Consider the following 20,692-nt stretch of genomic DNA (forward strand, 5'->3'; position numbering starts at 1 on the left):
TATCGGTATCGGAAATTGGACAATATCGGCCAAAAAGCCAATATCGGCCATCCCTAGTAACGACACAAAACATTGATGAAACATGACCTTACATGACATTACCTTAACACACGAAGTCAGCCATGTCTAACGTTATGCCATTTTGTGTGGAAGTGGTACAATACAATACATTCAAGGCTAACTGGTGAGGGCACTAGCTCGCCAGATGACGTTCGCTTCGAGTCCCTGCCGCATAAGAGTTGCATTGCGGTGTAAACAATGAACAACAGGAGTCTAAAGTGGACTATAGGGGTGTTATTTCATGTCCACAGGGCTCTAATGTTAAATATATTTCGAAAAGGGGTGACTCGATGTGGAAGTGGTACAATACAATACATTCCAGGCTAACTGTCGTGTAAGAGTTGCATTGCAGTTTAAACAACAAACAACAGGAGTGTAAAGTGGACTATAGGGGTGTTATTTCATGTCCACAGGGCTCTAATGTTAAATATATTTCGAAAAGGGGTGACTTTATGAAAATATCGGTTGTTCCCAGGCGGCTTGAGAAGCTGATGCCGCAGTGACTTGACCTCCGCAACGTGCTCATCACCTGACTCAAACGGTGGTGTCTGGGCATGCGAGTCTGCCCTTTATTGTCTCTGTCCCTCACATGAAGGTTTTATCTACTTCATACTGTCCATTTCGGAGCCAGCAGCAGATTTTCCCGCTCTAGGATGGAGTCGGTGATGTGGAATGAGATCGGGAGCATACCCAGCATACCTTGCAGTTCAGTCAGCTCTGTAGCTGAGCTATATGTTTTTTTTTTTTTCACGCTTTAAGAGCCATTTTTTGACTGATGCGATTCATAGTCGGTTAAAAACGGTACTTTATGGGCAGCAATATGATCGGGTTGAATATGGCAGCAGCATCAAATCAGGGGGTATTGATCCCACGCTGGCTGTATGCAAGCCGAACAGCTTTCCCCGTTGTCAGTCAAGAACATTTTGTCAGAGCCACCATCTCCGGTGAGGATTTTTATTTTTTTTTTTTAAGGATGTACTTGTAAAAACATCGAAATAGACTCATTAGAATCCCAAATAAATACAACAGTTAGTGGATGAGGATTGGGAACACGTGTAATAACAACTCACAGCAACAACAACTCATAAAACAAACAAAGGCAGAGTTAAAATTAGACTACAGAAAAAATGAAAGTGGAATAAACCAGGCAGAGGATGAAAAAGATAAAGGGGGGAAATAGGAAGCTGCAATAAAAATAGAGAAACCAAATCAAAAGAGTAAAAAATAAATCAGGAGCATCCTGATCCAGTCCAGGTCAACGCGGCCACCGAGGTAGTATCGAGCTCACTCATTGGTCAGCTCCGTCGGCAGTTTTCAAAGGTAAACAATCGTTTGCAAATCCCACCAGGCCACAAAAGTTAGCTTCAAAAGCACTTGACACCTTCCCAAGGTCAAGTTCCTTTGGATCCTGTCCACGGCGAGCAAGGTCAAAGGCCCTAAAGTCAAACCCAAACCCCCCTACCATCCTTTCTGGTATCTTCACTTACCAGTTTGCCCCCGTGTTCTGTACTGTGACCTTCATTATTTACGGCACTGTAGAAGGAAGGCTTGAGTCACCAAAATATAATATAATATATATACATAAGAAGAAGAAGCCAAAAAGTTACCACTTCCACACAAAATAGGAGGCCTACTCATTCATTCATTCATTTTCCACCGCTTATCCTCATGAGGGTCACGGGGGTGCTGGAGCCTATCCCAGCTGTCTTCAGGCGAGAGGCGGGGTACACCCTGGACTGGTGGCCAGCCAATCACAGGGCACATATAGACAAACAACCATTCACACTCACATTCATACCTATGGACAATTTGGAGTCGCTAATTAACCTAGCATGTTTTTAGAACGTGGGGGGAAACCGGAGTACCCGGAGAAAACCCACGCATGCACGGGGAGAACATGCAAATGGAACGGGGTGGAATTGAACCCACCTGTGACCCACTTTTGGGTCGCCACCCACCAGTTGGTGTACACTGTCCGACAATCCAACGCCCCCAAATAACATGACATCATTTTTAAGTCATGTGTTGACGCTTCTTAGCTAACCTTTAACGCCTATTTTTGATGATTTTAACTGTACTTCCTTCCAAACGAAGCTAAACGGGACCCAAAAAGCCAAATCTGAATTCCCGGTGATTACAAGCGAGTCCCAACAGCAGAGCTTTAATTGCAATTGTGAAAGAAGCCGCTTCAAAGACCCGAGTCCCAGCTTGAAAACTCGATTGAACAGATTTTGTTGACCTGCACAACGCTCCCTTGTGATGAGAGAACGCCACGTGATGTCATTTCCTGGCTCAGCTGTAGACGGAACAGGCGCTTTTATCGCACGGGGACGGTAATTTGGATGAGACCAGGCTGCTCGGAATAAACAGAAAACAGGAAAAAGACGGGGCGTTTTTTTTTTTTTTTTTTTTTTTTGAATCAGGCTCATTCCATTCGTACAGATTAATAACTACTCCTAATTAGTTTTTGAGAGTCAGAACAATTTCTAATCCAATTCCCATAGTTTGACGATTAGTCTTCCTTTCAGCTGCTGGGCTCAATCAATTCTCCCCGCCCGCTTTCAAGACTTATTTCTTGCAGAGTTTGGGAGAATGAAGAATTAGTCATGACTATCTGATGTATTAATACATGTGGTCTGCTGGAGATACGCATGGAAAAGACCAGACAAAGTACAGAGGAGGACCTAAACCGGGGGAGCCCAAAGGGTGGCCCGGGGGCTATTCGCAGCACAGGGCTGTGTTTTTTTTTTTTAATTGCCAGATTCTGTAATATCATTTAACAAGAAAAAATGAATAATCACATGACAAAAGTCAAAATATTAAGAAAAAAAAAGTTGTATGTTTCATAAGAATTACATAATAATATGAGGTGGAAAAAATCTGATCAAAACGTTGGCATGAGAAATAAACAATATAAAAGTGTCATTTTTTAAAATTATGTAATATTCTGAACATAAAGTCAAACTTATGGGAATAAAGTCATAATATTACAAAAATTTACAGTGGTGGTAATTTATGAGAATAAAATATGAAATATTAATGAAAGAGTCATATTTTACAGAGAAAATGTAAATGATAAGAAACAAATTCACTAAATAAATGTGTAATTTTTTTGGAAAATTAGGTCAAGAAAAAGTGATAATATTATAGGAATAAAGTCAAAATATTATGGGAATAAATTCAAACTATTATGGGAATAAAGTCATAATATTACAAGATTAATATTTAAAGTGGTGGTAATTTATGAGTATAAAATATGAAATATTAATAAAAGTCATATTTTACAGAGAAAAAAATGTACGTGAAACAAACTAAATTTGTAATTTTTTGAAAATTAGGTCAAGAAAAAGTGACAATATTACAGAGATAAAGTCAAAATATTATGTGAATAAATTCAAACTATTATGTGAATAAAGTCATAATAGTATGAGAAGTAAATTTACTAGAAAAAAGTAAGTGTAGTTGGAAAAAAGTCAGCAGAAATGTATAAAAAACAGCGGTAATTTAATGAGAATAAAGTCAAAATATTGAGAAGTCTATCTAAAAAAAGGGGCAATTTCATGACAAACAAACAAAACTAGAGTTGTATTTTTTGGAAAAATTAAGTCAAGAAAAAGTTAGAATATTAGAGCCATAAAGTCAAAATATTATGTGAATAAATTCAAACTATTATGTGAATAAAGTCATAATATTATGAGAAGTAAATTTACTCAAAAAAAGTAAGTGTAGTTGGAAAAAAGTCAGAAAAAATTTATAAAAAACAGCGGTAATTTAATGAGAATAAAGTCAAAATATTGAGAAAAAAGTCTATCTAAAAAAAGGGGCAATTTCATGACAAACAAACAAAACTAGAGTTGTATTTTTTGGAAAAATTAAGTCAAGAAAAAGTTAGAATATTAGAGCCATAAAGTCAAAATATTATGTGAATAAATTCACACTATTATGGGAATAAAGTCATAATATTATGAGAAGTTACTAGATGAAAGTTACTGTAGTGTGGGAAAAAAGCCTTCTTAGCATATCTACAGTACATACGTTGCTTTACCAAATATGGACCTTGCATCCTTTCATTTTTTTAGTGAAAAATACTTCGGAGCCCTGACCTAAAAACAGCAGTCATCCGGATCCCCACGGCTCTCCATTCGGTGGCGTAAAGATGTCGGTAGCGATACAAGAACCTGCAGAAGCGTTCAATTATGCTGAAAGGGGGTGATTGAAAAGGCCAGCATATGACTCACATCTTCTTGTAGCTCATCAAGCCATTCAGCGACCCTCCCGTGCTGCACTCAAGCAATTTTTATGCGTCTGCACTCATTTATTTCCTCTCTGTGGCATTCAGGTTCAGCGGACGGCGACGCCGCCTTTCACCGACTTGTTCCTCGTCTCATGCAGCCTTTATCCATCAAGTCACCCTTTCAATCACTTCACGCCGAAGCGTCATCCGGGGCGTCGTGGCATCCGCGCAGGAAAAGCGGCCATTCCGTTTGGACTTCATAGACTCTATCCGATTGATGATGTCTTGATTGAACACTCCAAGACAAAGGTTATCGCTGCACAAATTTAGTTAAGGCGGCGAGGGGCGAGAGATCTCGGCGGTGCTCGCGGCTGATCTAATCAGCAACACGGCTAAGTTGATTAGAAAAGCGTAGACGGTGGCTGGGGTGGCGGTGCGGAGCCGTGGAGAGGATGGAGAAGGAGACGGGGGAAGAGCTCTTCTCTGGACACTTCATTACGAGCAATACGTTTATTATTGTGATTTTTTATGCTCACCTTGTTAGAAAGGTTCGCTTTTTGTTTTTTGGCTTTATGTACACTTCATGTACGTAGATTTTAGTCCACCAAGGTGGGCAACCGCATCTCCAAATTATTTCTTTAAATCTTTAACATGGAAACTGTAGAAGGAAGGCTTGAAGGCACCATTCATTCATTTTCTACCACTTCTCCTCACAAGGGTGGCAGGGGTGCTGGAGCCTATCCCAGCTGTCTTTGGGCGAGAGGCGGGGTCCACCCTGGACTGGTGGCCAGCCAATCACAACAGGGCACATATAGACAAACAACCATTCACACTCACACATTATATAGATGAGCTAGAAACAGTGAGACAAAAGAACAAGAGTAGTCATTTCAGCACCATGGACAGCGCCCATTAACCCGAGCCTGCTTCTGGTGGCTCAATAATGACTGGGTGCGTATATATTTACCACCAGTAGGGGGTGCCAAATTAACTGCCCATTCATTTGCAATGGGGAAACTCATTCATTCATTCATTTTTTACTGCTTATCCTCACAAGGGTAGTGGGGGTGCTGGAGCCTATCCCAGCTGTCTTTGGTCAAGAGGCGGGGTATACCCTGGACTGGTGGCCAGCCAATCACAGGGCACATATAGACAAACAACCATTCACACTCACATTCATACCTATGGACAATTTGGAGTCGCAAATTAACCTAGCATGTTTTTGGAATGTGGGAGGAAACCGGAGTACCCGTATGCAAACTCCACACAGAGATGGTCGAGGGTGGACTCGGGTCTCCTGGCTGTGTGGCCTGCGTGCTAACCACTCGACCGCCGTGCAGCTGAGTCACCAAAATAGTCCGATATAATCTGTAGCTGATGCCAAAAGCCTTGCAAACCACACAACACGTCAACTCACACGCCATACAAATAGACACCCATGCCAAAAAACACCCAAATATTCCTGCCGCAAGGCATGCTGGGTAGCTTGCGATACAACATTTTGCCGCGTTTGTCCTTGATTTAGGAGGTCATCAAGGGGGACTCTTCATACCCAATGTTGAATTGTTCATAGTTTATATTGCTGTAGCTGCTGGACTACCCAGCATGCCTTGCGGGTTCAATGTGTAGTGATTGTAGCCCTAACTGGCTGTGGAGGTATCGTGTTTTCGCTTTGTTGCACCGTGAGCAAGTATCTGTTGTGTTTATTGACTGTAATGTGGTATCTGCCCCCATGTAGCCGCACATAGCGTAGCGCTACTGTCAACAAATACACATCTGACCTTCAAGTATGAAAACACACACATGACTGGAGCAGACACACCGAGGGTCTGGGTGGGGGATCGGGGGTGGGGGGGTGATCCTGCCCAGCTGAATATAATTCCGTGCCGAGCTCTGGAGCGGCGCAGCATGACAGGGGTTGGCGTCTGCCCACTGAAACGCCATTGGGACCAATTAGGATGCGTGCAGGGTAAAGTGGCGCCGTGTGCTGCGCTTCGCCGCCAGTTCAAAAGGCCTGCCGCTGAGACGGACGGGTGAAAGGGTGGGGGCGGATTTTCTCAGCAAGGAGCGTATGAAGGCGTGTTTTTGTGTGTGGGCGGGGCATTATTACATGGCAGGGCGAAGGTGTGTGCACCGGCATCTGTTGCAGAATAACACTTTGTTCTTGGCGGTCTTGGTACCATCCAACAGCGTTTGATAGCGCGTCACCATCCATATGGTATTTGATAGCGTCCATACAGCGTTTGATAGCGCATCATCATCCATATGGTATTTGATAGCGTCCATACAGCGTTTGATAGCGCATCATCATCCATATGGCATTTGATAGCGTGTCACTGTCCATATAGCATTTGATAGCACCTCACTATCCATATAGCATTTGATAGCGTGTCACTATCCATATAGCATTTGATAGCGTGTCACTGTCCATATAGCATTTGATAGCACCTCACTATCCATATAGCATTTGATAGCGTGTCACTATCCATATAGCATTTGATAGCGCCTCACTGTCCATATAGCATTTGATAGCGCCTCACTATCCATACAGCATTTGATCGCGCCTCACTATCCATATAGCATTTGATAGCGCGTCACTGTCCATATAGCATTTGATAGCGCGTCACTGTCCATATAGCATTTGATAGCGTGTCACTATCCATATGGCATTTGATAGCGCCTCACTATCCATATAGCATTTGATAGCGCCTCACTATCCATATAGCATTTGATAGCGCCTCACTATCCATATAGTATTTGATAGCGTGTCACTATCCATACGGCATTTGATAGCGCCTCACTATCCATACAGCATTTGATAGCGCCTCACTATCCATACAGCATTTGATAGCGCCTCACTATCCATATAGCATTTGATAGCGCGTCACTGTCCATATGGCATTTGATAGCGCCTCACTATCCATATAGCATTTGATAGCACCTCACTATCCATATAGCATTTGATAGCACCTCACTATCCATATAGCATTTGATAGCATGTCACTATCCATATAGCATAACATATATAGTACATGTACTATATGATATATAAGATAACATACCCATACTTAGTACACATAGTATTGCTATTGGTTTTCCCACCATCACTCACCTGAGTACTTCATTAGGGTTGCCTGAGACGGGGGTCTTCTTGTCCGGGGCTCCGTGGCACTCAGACTTGAGCAAGGTGTGAGGTCCTCTGTCCATCATCATGGTGGAGGTCGCCATGGTGATGATAGCCACACCATCACGAACACGGGCCTCCAGGCCGTAGTCCCACTCGTCGTACGACACCGACAGCAGCCCTGGACGGAGGACGGACCAATCAGAGGACACCAACGTGTGAGACGTCTGGAGAGATCCAGACGGCGGCAGAAGGATTTGTATAAACAAGACAAAGTTAAGGGAAAAGTCGGAATCTGGAAGGTAAACAGAGCCAGATGATAGCGAGAGGTGACACGGATCATCCAGGGAAGGAGAGGGAAGAGACGCAGATGGAGGAAGTCAGAGCGGGAAGACGATTGTTGATCATCGGAAAGGACATGATTTGAGCACCATCCAAGAGACGGCGTGCAGAGCGTCCAATCACCTTGCTCTGTTTGTCCATCTGTCAGTCTGAAGCGTTTGTTAGCGTTTGTGTTGTCTGTGCGCCTGTTTATCCCGTTGATCCCGAATGCTGTTCTCTCCGCACAAGCTGTTGCTTTGGAAACACTCATTTGCAGACCTTTGCTTAAAATGGCCGACAAATCATACATTAAAGGTGTTTCCATTGGAACGCAAATTTATTGTCATTTTATATTTTATGTTGCTACTTATTGTGGAGTTGCATCATCACCTCTTATGCAAAAACAACGTTAAAGACAAATTAAATGGCGAGTTAATTTGGCCCCTATTGTTGGAAAATCCGCCATTTTCCATGACTGGGATATTCTGCTTGTTCCAACGTGATTCAGGAGGTAGTTCCGCAACCCGAAGTTTGCTGGTTCGATCCTCAATCATTCATTCATTTTCTACTGCTTTTTCCTTACAAGGGTCGCGGGGTGCTGGAGCCTATCCCAGCTGTATTGGGGCAAGAGGCGGGGTCCACATATAGACAAACTACCATTCCCAAAAAGTTACCACTTCCACACAAAATAGGAGGAGTACTCATTCATTCATTCATTCATTTTCTACCGCTTATCCTCATGAGGGTCGCGGGGGGTGCTGGAGCCTATCCCAGCTGTCTTCGGGCGAGAGAGAGGCGGGGTACACCCCGGACTGGTGGCCAGCCAATCACAGGGCACATATAGACAAACAACCATTCACACTCACATTCATACCTATGGACAATTTGGAGTCGCTAATTAACCTAGCATGTTTTTTTTGGAATGTGGGAGGAAACCGGAGTACCCGGAGAAAACCCACGCATGCACGGGGAGAACATGCAAACTCCACACAGAGATGGCCGAGGGTGGGGAAAGACAAAATAAGAAGCCAAAAAGTTACCACTTCCACACAAAATAGGAGGAGTACTCATTCATTCATTCATTTTCTACCGCTTATCCTCATGAGGGTCGCGGGGGGTGCTGGAGCCTATCCCAGCTGTCTTCGGGCAAAAGAGAGGCGGGGTACACCCCGGACTGGTGGCCAGCCAATCACAGGGCACATATAGACAAACAACCATTCACACTCACATTCATATCTATGGACAATTTGGAGTCGCTAATTAACCTAGCATGTTTTTTTTGGAATGTGGGAGGAAACCGGAGTACCCGGAGAAAACCCACACATGCACGGGGAGAACATGCAAACTCCACACAGAGATGACCGAGGGTGGGGAAAGACAAAATAAGAAGCCAGAAAGTTACCACTTCCACACAAAATAGGAGGAGTACTCATTCATTTTCTACCGCTTATCCTCACGAGGGTCGTGGGGGGTGCTGGAGCCTATCCCAGCTTATCAAATACGTTATGTTCGTAACAATGGAAAATATGAGTGTCGTCTCCAAATCGGATGGTTCCTGATTCGATCCCTGGGCGGTGAACAGATTTCAATATTAATTTGATATTTCTGTTTTAGCATTAACGAGCACTTCCCACCCAAATATGCTTGATGTGGTTTATTTGTGTTGGTTCAGTCATCGGCGACAAGCGAAAATAACACAAAGTGTCGAGTTGATTTAGCTTTGAAAATGAGCCCCATCAATTAGAACGGACTTGACATTTTGATAATGAGCTCCATTGATGAAATCTGCCGTTATTGACCTCGTGATGATTAACTCATGACAAATAGTCGCCATTAATTGACGACACACAATGGCTTCACTTCAGTATTTATCATGTCCGAATGACAACTCTTTTATGAGAAAACTTTATTTATCGGCATGTAAAAGTTGAACGCCACCTTCCACCTTGAAGTTTAGCGAGACTTCCAATTGGTCTGTCACAGCGGTGTGATGACGCAATCCTCAAATTTGCATAACTGGCTATAACACGTTTGTAACAAGACAGCGAAAAGCAGGAAAATCAATACAGAGCTGCTCGCCTGCTCATTGAGAAGAGCGATTGCGTTTCACCGCAGCACACAATTTTACGTGCGGAAGCATACGAGAGCTACCTATTTTGTGTTGGCGTTGTGTTATTATTCTCAAAGAATATCCGTTTTGGAGCCAACAGCAACCTAAGTGATCATTTTACTCGGGGTCCCTGTCCAGTCACCTTTGGATCAGGGTCACATGACCACATCGCCTTCAAAACAATTTAGCAGGCTATCCGTGTCCGTCTCCATCAGATAGTCTGCATCCATGTGACAGTGTATGACCAACATGTCAGCCAGTTCACTAGCATGTCAGCGGTCAGAAATAAGACAGGCGTCCCGGCACACCGCCTGCCTCGTGGGACCTCCGCACTGACAGCTCCACCCCCCCGCCCCCCTTCCAGGACGTTGACACATCCGCTCCCGCTCGCTCTCCACGGCGTATGTGGCTCCAACCGACTTCCTGTGTATTTTTCATGAAATGAAAAGTGAGCATGTTTGAGTGTTTGATGCATGTTCCGTGTGGTGTATTCCGTGTCTGCATCTGTGCGTATCATTTATACATCTCTCGGGGCGTGTTTATATGTCATAACACACGCGTGTCAAGTGTTACCGTTAAGCCCAGCACGAGCAGCACTGTGCTAGCTTTGCTTTGGCCTCTTATTGGCTACTGGAACAAACATTACAACAAAAAACACATCACCACCAGTGGCGTCATTAGGACTATTTTTTAAATGTTCTTAAGCAACCCCTAAATAATTTGATATTTTTAGTGATCTTAAAAATTTTTTTTAGTTTTTTTTAACAAATTTAATATAATAGGGCAAAAGGAGGCTAATAAGCAAGCCAATAAGCAGGCTAATACTAGCCTACTACTACTACTATGAGTAGTAGTAGTAATAATCAGAAGAAGAATAATAATAACAGTAATAATAATAACACTTTTGTTTTTTTACAAACAAAAAAAATCTGCCAAATTTCATATAATAGGGCAAAAGGAGGCAAAAAGCAAGCCAATAAGCAGAGTAATACTAGCCTACTACTACTACTATGAGTAGTAGCAGTAATAATCAGAAGAAGAAGAATAATGATAGTCATAATAATAATAATTTTTGTTTTTTTTTTACAAAAAAAAATCTGCCAAATTTCATATAATAGGGCAAAAACAGGCTAATAAGCAAGGCAATAAGAAGGCTAATACTAGCCTACTACTACCACTACTACAAGTAGTAGTAATAATCAGAAAAAGAATGATAGTAATAATAATACTTTGTTTTTTTACAAACAAAAAAAAAATCTGCCAAATTTCATATAATAGGGCAAAAGCAGGCTAATAAGCAAGCCAATAAGCAGGCTAATACTAGCCTACTAGTACCACTACTACAAGTAGTAGTAGTAGTAATAATCAGAAGAAGAATAATAATGGTAGTAATCATTTGGATTTAAATGGCTTATTTTCTCTTATAATGTCAACTACATTTGGTAATAGGAGTATAAAAGGTGACTATAGGGGTGTTATTTCATGTCTAGAGAGCTCTAATAATTGAAAAAAAAAAACTCATTTAGAAAGTCTTACACAGGTTTTCTAAGCGGAGTGTATACCCGATTGATCGTACATTACATGAGAAAATAACATTTAGCACTCAATGGTTCATTCCGTCCCATATGATTCATCTTACCATCTTTCAAAGTTAACTACAACAAAAAAAATCAGCACATGAGCGAGCTGTGATTTTCCCCGGGGGGGGCATCAATCAAAAAGGACCTGGTGGGGTGATTTGCATAACTGATAGGGTCGTATATCAAACCTGATAGGGAGACAAACTCACACACACACACACACGCATTATTTGGCCTTGCTGTGTACACTTCAAAAAATCGCAAAGGCATGACCCATTTCAGCCCCCCCCCCCCCTCCACCAAATGTCATGCTACTTGTCTCCCCACATCAATACACATTAAGACACAAAACAAGGTGCAACCCCCCCAGCCCTGAAATCCCATTTACACTACACCGCCTATCAATGTCCAAAGGAACCTATGATAGCATGAGAACAGCGGTCTTCCCGTGCCTGTGTGGGTTCTCTCCGGGTATTCCGGTTTCCTTCCAGTCCAAAACAGGTTAGCTTCATTGGTGTGAATGCTTGTTTGTCTATATGTGCCCTACGATTGGCTGGCGACCGGTCCAGGGTGTACCCCGCCCTCGCACAAAGACAGCTGGGGTAGGCTCCAGCATACCTGCCAAAGATGGATGTACGTACATCTAGTATCCAAACACCAACATACAATCAGCTAAACGTCTAATGTGGAGTCCCACAGTGAAAGTCCATCTATCCACATGGAGCTGGAGCCTACCCCAGATAACTAGGGCGGACTAAGCCCTGGACTGGTCAACTGCAGGTCAAGTTAGCGTCCAACTAGAGTGGATTCAGCATTCAATGCTCTGCCAATGTGCGGATTTGTGGTCATAAAGTCCTTTTTTATTATTATTATTTTGATATTTTATGTATTTCTACAATCCTTATTTTTCCCGAAAACAAACCAGCCGTTTTTTTGCCGCAGAAAAACGCATCAGATTCACCACAAGTCGTGATCATACAGCATACATGTACCCGGGTTTTGACATATCGATGACGTCATGCTTCCCTCATCACGTCATTTCCTCAAGCGTTGAGGTGTCACACTTTTTTCTGAGGTCCTGAACGCACCATATTTTTGTGCCGAGTGTGTCTGGCGAAGGGAGCACGACCAAAAAACCTGCCGTGGATTGTGCCGCCAGTGAACTATGGCAATTGAAGAAAGAAGGGGCAGGGTTCAGAAGGTGAATCTAACCTAATACTTTACACTTTTATTGCAAATGTTGATCCAAAATCGGAGCAGGATGTCAAGCTAGCGGGAGTGTTTGAGTGCTTTTCAAAATTTCACTTGTACGGATGTGACCATATCTGGCACATCAGAAGGTCTAAAGTGAGGTGGAAACGAGGCTTAACAGGCAAGCAAGGACCTGTGTATGGGAGTCGGAGGGGGGTCGGGGGGGTGGGGGGTGGTGGGGGGGCAAAGCAGCCCAGAGGGTCAATAGATAACATAATGTACACATACGTACTACTGCTAAAATACACAAAGTCGCACTAACTAGCTGATTATCAGCTGGAGGCCCTTCTTGGAGTCCTCCATTCAAATCCATGGGTGTCTGGGCATGAGAGTCTGACCTTCATTGTCTCTGTCACTCCTCCCTTTTGCATATGTGGTTTCCGATATTAACTTTTTTGCAACTTTTTAAAATATTTATTTACAGTTTTAGAATGAATTATTTTAGATTATATTAGGAAAGCAGGAAGTGAACAAATGTAACAGTTACTGATTGTAAAAGTACCAGATGGAGGGGTAGAATTAGGCTGTATAGCGCCTACCTGTGGGGAACTCTGCAGGTACGACGTCGGTGTCTCCGGCGATGAGCGAGGGCACGATCCACGTGTAGCCATACCCGGTAATGCCGACAGAATGGGCCACCTCAAAGATGGTGTTGGCCTCCTCTTTGGTGCAGTACAGAAGAATGACAGGACTCTGAAGCTTCTTCAGCTGGTTCTGAATCTTGGAATCTCCGTCGTCGACCGACATGTCCAGAAGTAAGACTTCCTCCAGTTCCCAGCCCACGAAGCTGTTCTCGATCGTGCTGCGGATCTGGACGGGACAGAAAAATAAGAAGAAGCTTGTTATGGAGCATCGGGATTCAACTACCAACCGTTGAATGAACTGTCAATCAATCAATTCACGGAGAGAGCATCGAACAAGCAACTCTACAATCCGAGCCATGCCATCGTGCACAAACTCAGCAGAACCTTAAATGGAATGTTCAATAGGGGGCGCCATCGAAACCGTCGATTCATTTCAAAATGAGGATCGAACCAGCAACCCTCATGTGCCTCCTGCATCATCTCCCGATATAAAATGACAGGAAATGTGGTGGCACGGCGGTCGTGTGGTTAGCCGCCCAAACATACCGCCTTATTCTCGTCGGAGCCAGGCTGCTGATTGCGGGATAAACGAACGCAGCTCTCTTTTGCATCGTTACCTTGGTGACAAAGTCCTGGTACCCCGGGTAGTATGTGGTGACGATGGAGAAGATGTACCAGTCGTATTCCTCCATGATGTTGAGCATGACGGACGCCTGCTGCTCGATGGAGGGGCCAAACTGAAAGAACATGGAGTTGTCGTCCTGCAAATGACAAAAAGGATCGCTGTAAGAGGTGACGGTACGATACCCGACCTGGGCTTTAATTGACTTGACTTTACACGGAACATATCAGGCCGCTGAAAAGGACGGCGGCGCTTTTGTAGCGTTGCCGGCGCCAACAGTAAAAGCGCCGCCTTTCTTCTCCTGCTGGCTTGTAGCGATAGCGCTCGTGAGTTTCATTAGCTGCCTTTATGACTCCTTTAATGAGTTTGTACACGGCCTGTCTGAACCTTATTCTGACCGCTTTCATCGGCTGCACCTGATCCCATCAATCATTCTCAACAGTTTATGCCATGACACCTCTGTGGGGGGGAACGCTGTTTGGATATCGCCGCTGTATTTGGAATCATCTCCTGGAGGGAGTAGAGTAGCCGTAGAATCGGCGAGGATAAACGCAGACGCCGGACAAGGTAACGCGTCTCAGGCACAACAAGGCAATGACAACCACATGTTTGTTTACAGAAGGCGGGGGGGGGGGGGGGGTACAGTACATTAGAGTACGGTCTCTAGGATTCTAGTACAACATGGTTGGATTTAGTACAAAGTACACCAAGGAACATCACCGTCTTACATTCAATGTACCATATAGACATATAGTAACCTGTATATATATATATATATACATATATATCTATGCAGTATATGTCTAATAATTCATTCATATCGCTTACATGTTGACATGTTTGATAACATTTTTGCATTTCTATTTTGGTCACTTGCTGTGTACAATGAAGGAAGGGATGCAGAGTAAGGAAATCGAAAAAAATTATGTAATTTAATAATAAAATATTGAAAAATATAATTATATATTTAAAATAATATATTATATATATAATTATATTTTTCAATATTTTATTATTATTAAATTACATTATTTTTTATTATGTATTTATTATTATTTATTATATTTATTTATAAATACTATATTATATATATATAAAAATGGGAAATAAAAGGAATAAATGTGTTGAATTAAATGTTTTTGAAAAAACTAAAAAAATTAATAAGTAAGGCACATATCTTCTATATCTATATTATATACTTATATATACCGTATTTTCTGGACTATAAGTCGCTCCAGAGTAAAAGTCGCACAAGGCCAAAAATGCATAATTAGGTAAAAAAAAAAAAAAAAAACATACATAAGTCACACTGGAATATAAGTCGCATTTTTTACTTTTAATGTAATTTATTTTCCAAACTTCTTGACCAAAACAGACATTACGTCCTCTTGGAAGGCAAGTTGTAACAATAATAAAAGAATAGGAAACAGGCTAATAGGTGTAAGATATGCTAACACAATGCTTATTCAGGTACACAAAAAATAAACAAACAGAAAAGGTGTGCAGTGTTTATGTAATATAAACAGTTTATTTCATTTATAAGTCGCTCTGGAGTATAAGTCGCAGGAACGGCCAACCTATGAAAAAAAGTGCGACTTATAGTCCGGAAAATACGGTATATGCATGTTATGCTCCCTGGAATGACGCTCAATTTCTATCTATTATGAATTCAGTTTTATTTCTCCCGTAGGTATCGACATATTCACTTTTAAATATAAATAATTTTTTAATTTTTTTTTTTCGATTTTGTATACATATTTATTTTTATTCTGTGAATTTATTCATTGACCTATTTTTGTTTTTAATTGATTTGTGTTATTTTTTTGTACATCTTATTTATTTTTATTTATTCTCGTTTTCTTTCATCACTGCATAAGACATCTCATTTTGATTCGGGTTAGGGATTAAATTAAAAATAATATAATTTTTGTGCACCTGGAGTCATGTGATCAAACATTTGAAAGAAAAAGCGTCCATGTCGGAGGGGGGGGAGCGCTAATCTGGTCACCGCACCGAAGCGCCGCTTTGGTGCGAGTAACAAGCAGGCAGACGGGCTTTAGAGATCTCCGCGGCTTCTCAAGACTGTCTTAGCGCTTCAGTCAACATCAAACGCTAACCTGCCCCCCCCCCCCTTTCCCCGGGGACGCTCTTGGGCTTGATCCGCTACCTTGTTTCTGCATTAATGAGATCAGGACGACGGGGCCGAGGCGGGAGGCGCTGGAGTGCGGCGCGGTTGCCAAACAATGCCGTGTGCCGCACACGTGCTAGCAAAACGCGTCATTATCTTTGTGTCGTGTCAATCGCCAAAGCGGCGCCATCGTGAAATAATAATCACACGTTGCATTCGAGCGTCGCTGCTAACCGGAATCCATTTAACTCCTCAACTTTCTAGCCACCTCGTTCTTTAGCGTCCATTTATAAATCCGTGGCTTTCCCGGCCTCTCCCATTCATACCAGCGGAATAGCTGCCAGGCCGCAGTTTTAATTGAATTTCCAGACATACACACTCCGGATTCCTCCCGTTTTCTGGCTTCCTTTGCCATCGGACTATTCTTAAGAGCAGTATTAATGTACTGTCCAACGCCAAGTTTCCATTAGCCTTTAAGAAAAATACATAATTAAGAAAGATACTTCAGCCCAAGAAAGTCGGAGGGTGAGAAAAGCGGCAAAGAAAAACAGGAAAAAAAATTGCTGATGTCGGAATGTTGCGGCGATAAGGAACCTTGAGGAAAATGAAGTGGCGCAAAACACCTCGCTCTTCATTTACGGCAACAATAATTAGGGTCTGGGCCACATTAGCACCTCGACTTGGCACAACGTGATCGATTAGCGAGTATTAAAATTCCCGGAGGGGGGGAGCGGGGGCCAGCAAGTCACTCAGCCGGATTCGGGAAACGGGCCAGCGAGGCCTCCAATTGGCTTCCCGAGCCGCTCGCCGTCCAACGTGTGACGTCGGGCGCTGGCTACCGTACGCAAGGAAACAATGGCGGCCACAATGGCGGGATGAATGGCCGCTGGAGACGCCGGCGTAGAAAAGAGGAAACAGATGCGAGAGGAGATAAAAGAGATAAAAGGAAAGGAATTAAAACAAGCGCCAAGGAAAGATGATGGAGTTGTAGCAAAAACCGGGAGGGTGGTCCGAGGTAGATGAGGTGTGACGCCCCCCCGGAGGGACGGAGGCGGAGGACAATGTGACAATGGAGGAGGCCAAGCAGGCACTCGGCTGTGATCCAGCATGCAGGGATGGAGCGCTGGGGGGGCGGCGGCCAGTAGTCGGTCTGTGTGTGTATTTGTGTGTGTATATTTGTGTGTGTCTGTGTGTGTGTCTCAGCCAGGCGTTCACGTTAGCATACAATATAGCATACATTTATCACGTTATTAATGCACCATATGAGTCCAATGGTGATTTTTTAATCACAGTTTAGGACGCTAATACATGGAAACGGGAAACAGGAAGTCAGCGCCATCGTCCGTTTATGATGTCATCAGTGGTTGACGCTACCAAGAGTGTTCCCAACTACTGTAAAAGTGACTACACGGGTGTTATATCACGTCTAGAGGGTTCTAATAATGTTAAAAAACACAAATTTAGAAGGTTCTAACTCCCAAAATATTCAGTTTATAAATAAGGAATCCTACTTAGTGCACAATTTCTCAATTACATAATTTATAAAAATCCCAACGAACAACAAAATAAATGAATAAATTCTCGTAGTCGCTTTTCTCTTCCCTTGATGAAAAAAGGAAGTGCAGAAAGATGGCGTGCAAGCGAAAGCGAAGAACGTGAGCTGGAAAAGGGTGGAGGCAAAGTCGGCGAGATGATGGCGTCTGTTGCTGGGAGCTTTTTGGCGATGCATATTTCTGTGCTACCCATAAAGGCTCCTTTGAACTGGAGTGGGGGGGGGGGTGGCGAGCTCGTGGCGTCGGTATTGACGCCGTCTGATGGAGGAAGAGAAGCCAGTCAGGGAAGGCGAGTGGGAGAGAAGGAAGACAGAGTGAAGAGAGGTTGGTTGGAGGGCTTGGAAAAAAAAAAGCGAGCCGAGTGGGAGGCAAAAAAGTGGGAGAAGCGGGTAGGGGAGGGGGGGGGGGGGCATCTGGCCTTGGCTTGAATATAGTCAATTTAAAAGACAGTAAGCAGGAGATAGAGACTTGCCAAGGGCTATGGCGCGCTCGTACTCGCATATGAACTCACAGATTCGGCGTTGGATTTCAAGTGTACGTGTTCTCAAGCGCTTTCATTTCAGCCGCGGCGCTGAAATTACGTATTGATGACCGACGGACGGAGGGGGAGGGGGCTCGCCTTTGTACCGCATCACCTCGTTCTTCGCCGTTTTTCCCGCTCCTTGCACCTCATCGGCGCCTCCTTCTTATCATAGAAAACCTCCCTATCTTTAATCAAACACACACAGCCTTAATTAGCTGCCACATTTATCACGCCGTCTCCTAATTAACACTGACCCTATTTTACGCACTTTTTTAACCCTCATTTCAGACTCACAGGCTGGTATTTAAATGATGGCCTGCTCGGGGTTTCTATTGTAACGGGACAAGATTGCGGCGTGAAGAAGGAAATATGTCGGGTCTAAATGGGATGTATGGCGCCGCACGTGCACACACACACACACACACACACACACACACACACACACACACACAGTTATTTCTCTATGGCCCATTTCTGCTCTAAGTTTAGCAGATGAGCCACCGAGGGGCCTCTGCAGTCTGATGCTTTTCCTTCTGTTTGTCCCCTGCTTCTTGTTGAATGCTAATAGTTGTGTGTGTGTGTGTGTATTGTGTGTGTGTGTGTCGTACAGTTACGCCACACAGAGAGAGGCTTTTTCAGGAAATGTATTGCTCGGCGAAGTGAAGTGACGGGGCCGAGACGTGTCCTCCGCTCCCCCAAGATAAAAACCTCCATCCTCGCCTACTTTTTACACTACGTCTCATTTCGTAACTTCTTACATGTTTCCGCAAAAAGAGTAGCAGGGGGTTCTAATTACGCTCCAGGTGGACCCCCGCTTTGTTTCGTTGTGTAACGGTACATGTGTATGCATTTGTCGATTAGAGAGGGTTTTGCAGGGACAGGAAGTGCACATCTGACGTCCACAAGAACGGGGAGTGTGCCTAAAAGCCAAGGCGTTCATTCAGGGTGAAAGACCCGAGTCCGAGTTCCGATAAGAGACCCTCCTCCATCGTTTAAGTGTCCCGGCAAAGTACAAAGTACTTGTTTTTTTTTGTTTTTTATTACTGTAAAAATACAACAAATTCATTATTGATGATTTATATTATTAAATGTAATATTTATCGTGATTAATTGGTTCCAGAACCGACCGTGATAAGTCCAATTTCCATCAAGTAGGATTCAATATTAATAAATGCAATATTTTTGTACTTTTTTTAAAAGTTTTTGTAGCACAAAAAAAACAGTTCATGACCTTTTAACATTATAAGAGCCCTGTAGCCATGATATAACAACCCTATAGTCACCGTTACACATGTATTACCCAACATAGACATAATAACTCACATGTTAGCATTGGGCGAGTTCCTTGTTGTTGTACCTCAAACACAATGTGAGTCGGTAACTAGCTAGCAAGCTAGCAAGCTAAGGAGTTAGCCTCCAATTTACAGTATTTATTCTAAACTTAAGAAAGGGTTTGCAACTGACTGGGGAAGAAGGACACAGCAAGAAGTCACAGAGTTACCACTTCCACACGCAATGTGAGGAGAACTATTTTTTTTCAATTACAGAGAAATATTTGCTATACTACTACAATGAATCATGATTGATTAATTTGAATACGGTGATTAATTAATTAATCTGCCAATCACATAAATTAATCTGACTAAAAATGGTAATTATTGGACAGTCCTGGTATTGGACAGTCCCCTCCATCTGGTACTTTTACAATCAGTAACTGTTTGTTCACTTCCTGCTTTCCATAATACAGTTTAAGGTTTGTTTTTTTTTTTTTTATACATTTTAAAATTTTGTAATTTTTTGTCCCGTACCGAAGCCACAATCTTCCAAGGTATTTACCCACCACTTTATTTATTCTCTGCACTCCACACGCTAACTCTGACATTCATGGAACAATCAGGAAGTGCAGTGGATGAAAGCGACACCAGGATGCATCCCATCCACAAAGCCCACGTTTAACCTCCCAACAGTCGGCAGGCCCTGGAAAAAGGCAAAGCGTGGACCCAAACGATCCCGCGAGAGAGGAAAAGGGAAATGGAGTGAAGAGCTCGCTTTGTGTGAGCTTTTTCCCGCCAGCGCCATAAAAGGCTCTCCGTCACTGTCAGCGGACAGACCACCCTATCCGGCTTCCTCCTCGCCGCTCCCGTTCCATCCCATCCACGGCACGGATGAGCCTCTCCATATCTATGCTCTTCGCATCTACATTTCAAATGTTATGCATTTTGCTGCTTGGGTGACGAGTGGAAGCGCGGAAAAAGCCTCTGATCCCCAACACCTGGCGTACGGCTCTAGCGGGACCGCCACAGATAAAACTAATGTTTTCACAGGAATTATGCGGAAAATAAATTACCGTGTATTTTATACGGAGGGGAGAAAACCAAAGAGGGCTTAAGTACTAAGTGCAGACCACCTTGTATACATGTACCATCCCTTCCCGCTGGGGCCTCCTTCCATTCACTGGGAAGAAATGGTAATGGTAATGGTAATGGTAATGGTAATGGTTTAATTTCATTTGAACATGCATCAGATTACAATTGAATGCATCCCATAATCAGTTCCCAGTTCCACATGTCCAAAAGGAGTAGGAAGAAGCAAAGCTTATTAA

General features: G+C 43.2%; 1 protein-coding gene across 3 annotated transcripts in view; it reads right to left on the reverse strand.

Annotated features, from left to right (window-relative positions):
- The window catches only part of grin2ba (glutamate receptor, ionotropic, N-methyl D-aspartate 2B, genome duplicate a), a 127,382-nt gene that overhangs the window by 39,215 nt on the left and 67,475 nt on the right, over positions 1-20,692 (reverse strand). For all 3 annotated transcript variants that reach the window (XM_058050306.2, XM_058050305.2, XM_058050307.2), the window contains exons 5-7: positions 13,882-14,025; positions 13,220-13,490; positions 7,407-7,599 (exon numbers count right to left, since the gene is read on the reverse strand). In XM_058050306.2, coding sequence (XP_057906289.2) covers positions 7,407-7,599; positions 13,220-13,490; positions 13,882-14,025 — 608 coding nt within the window. The remainder of the gene's footprint in view (positions 1-7,406; positions 7,600-13,219; positions 13,491-13,881; positions 14,026-20,692) is intronic.

This window comes from Doryrhamphus excisus, linkage group LG16 (assembly GCF_037039965.1).
Source record: "Doryrhamphus excisus strain RoL-2023G ecotype Guam linkage group LG16, RoL_Dexc_Guam_v1.1, whole genome shotgun sequence".
Lineage (NCBI taxonomy): Eukaryota > Metazoa > Chordata > Actinopteri > Syngnathiformes > Syngnathidae > Doryrhamphus > Doryrhamphus excisus.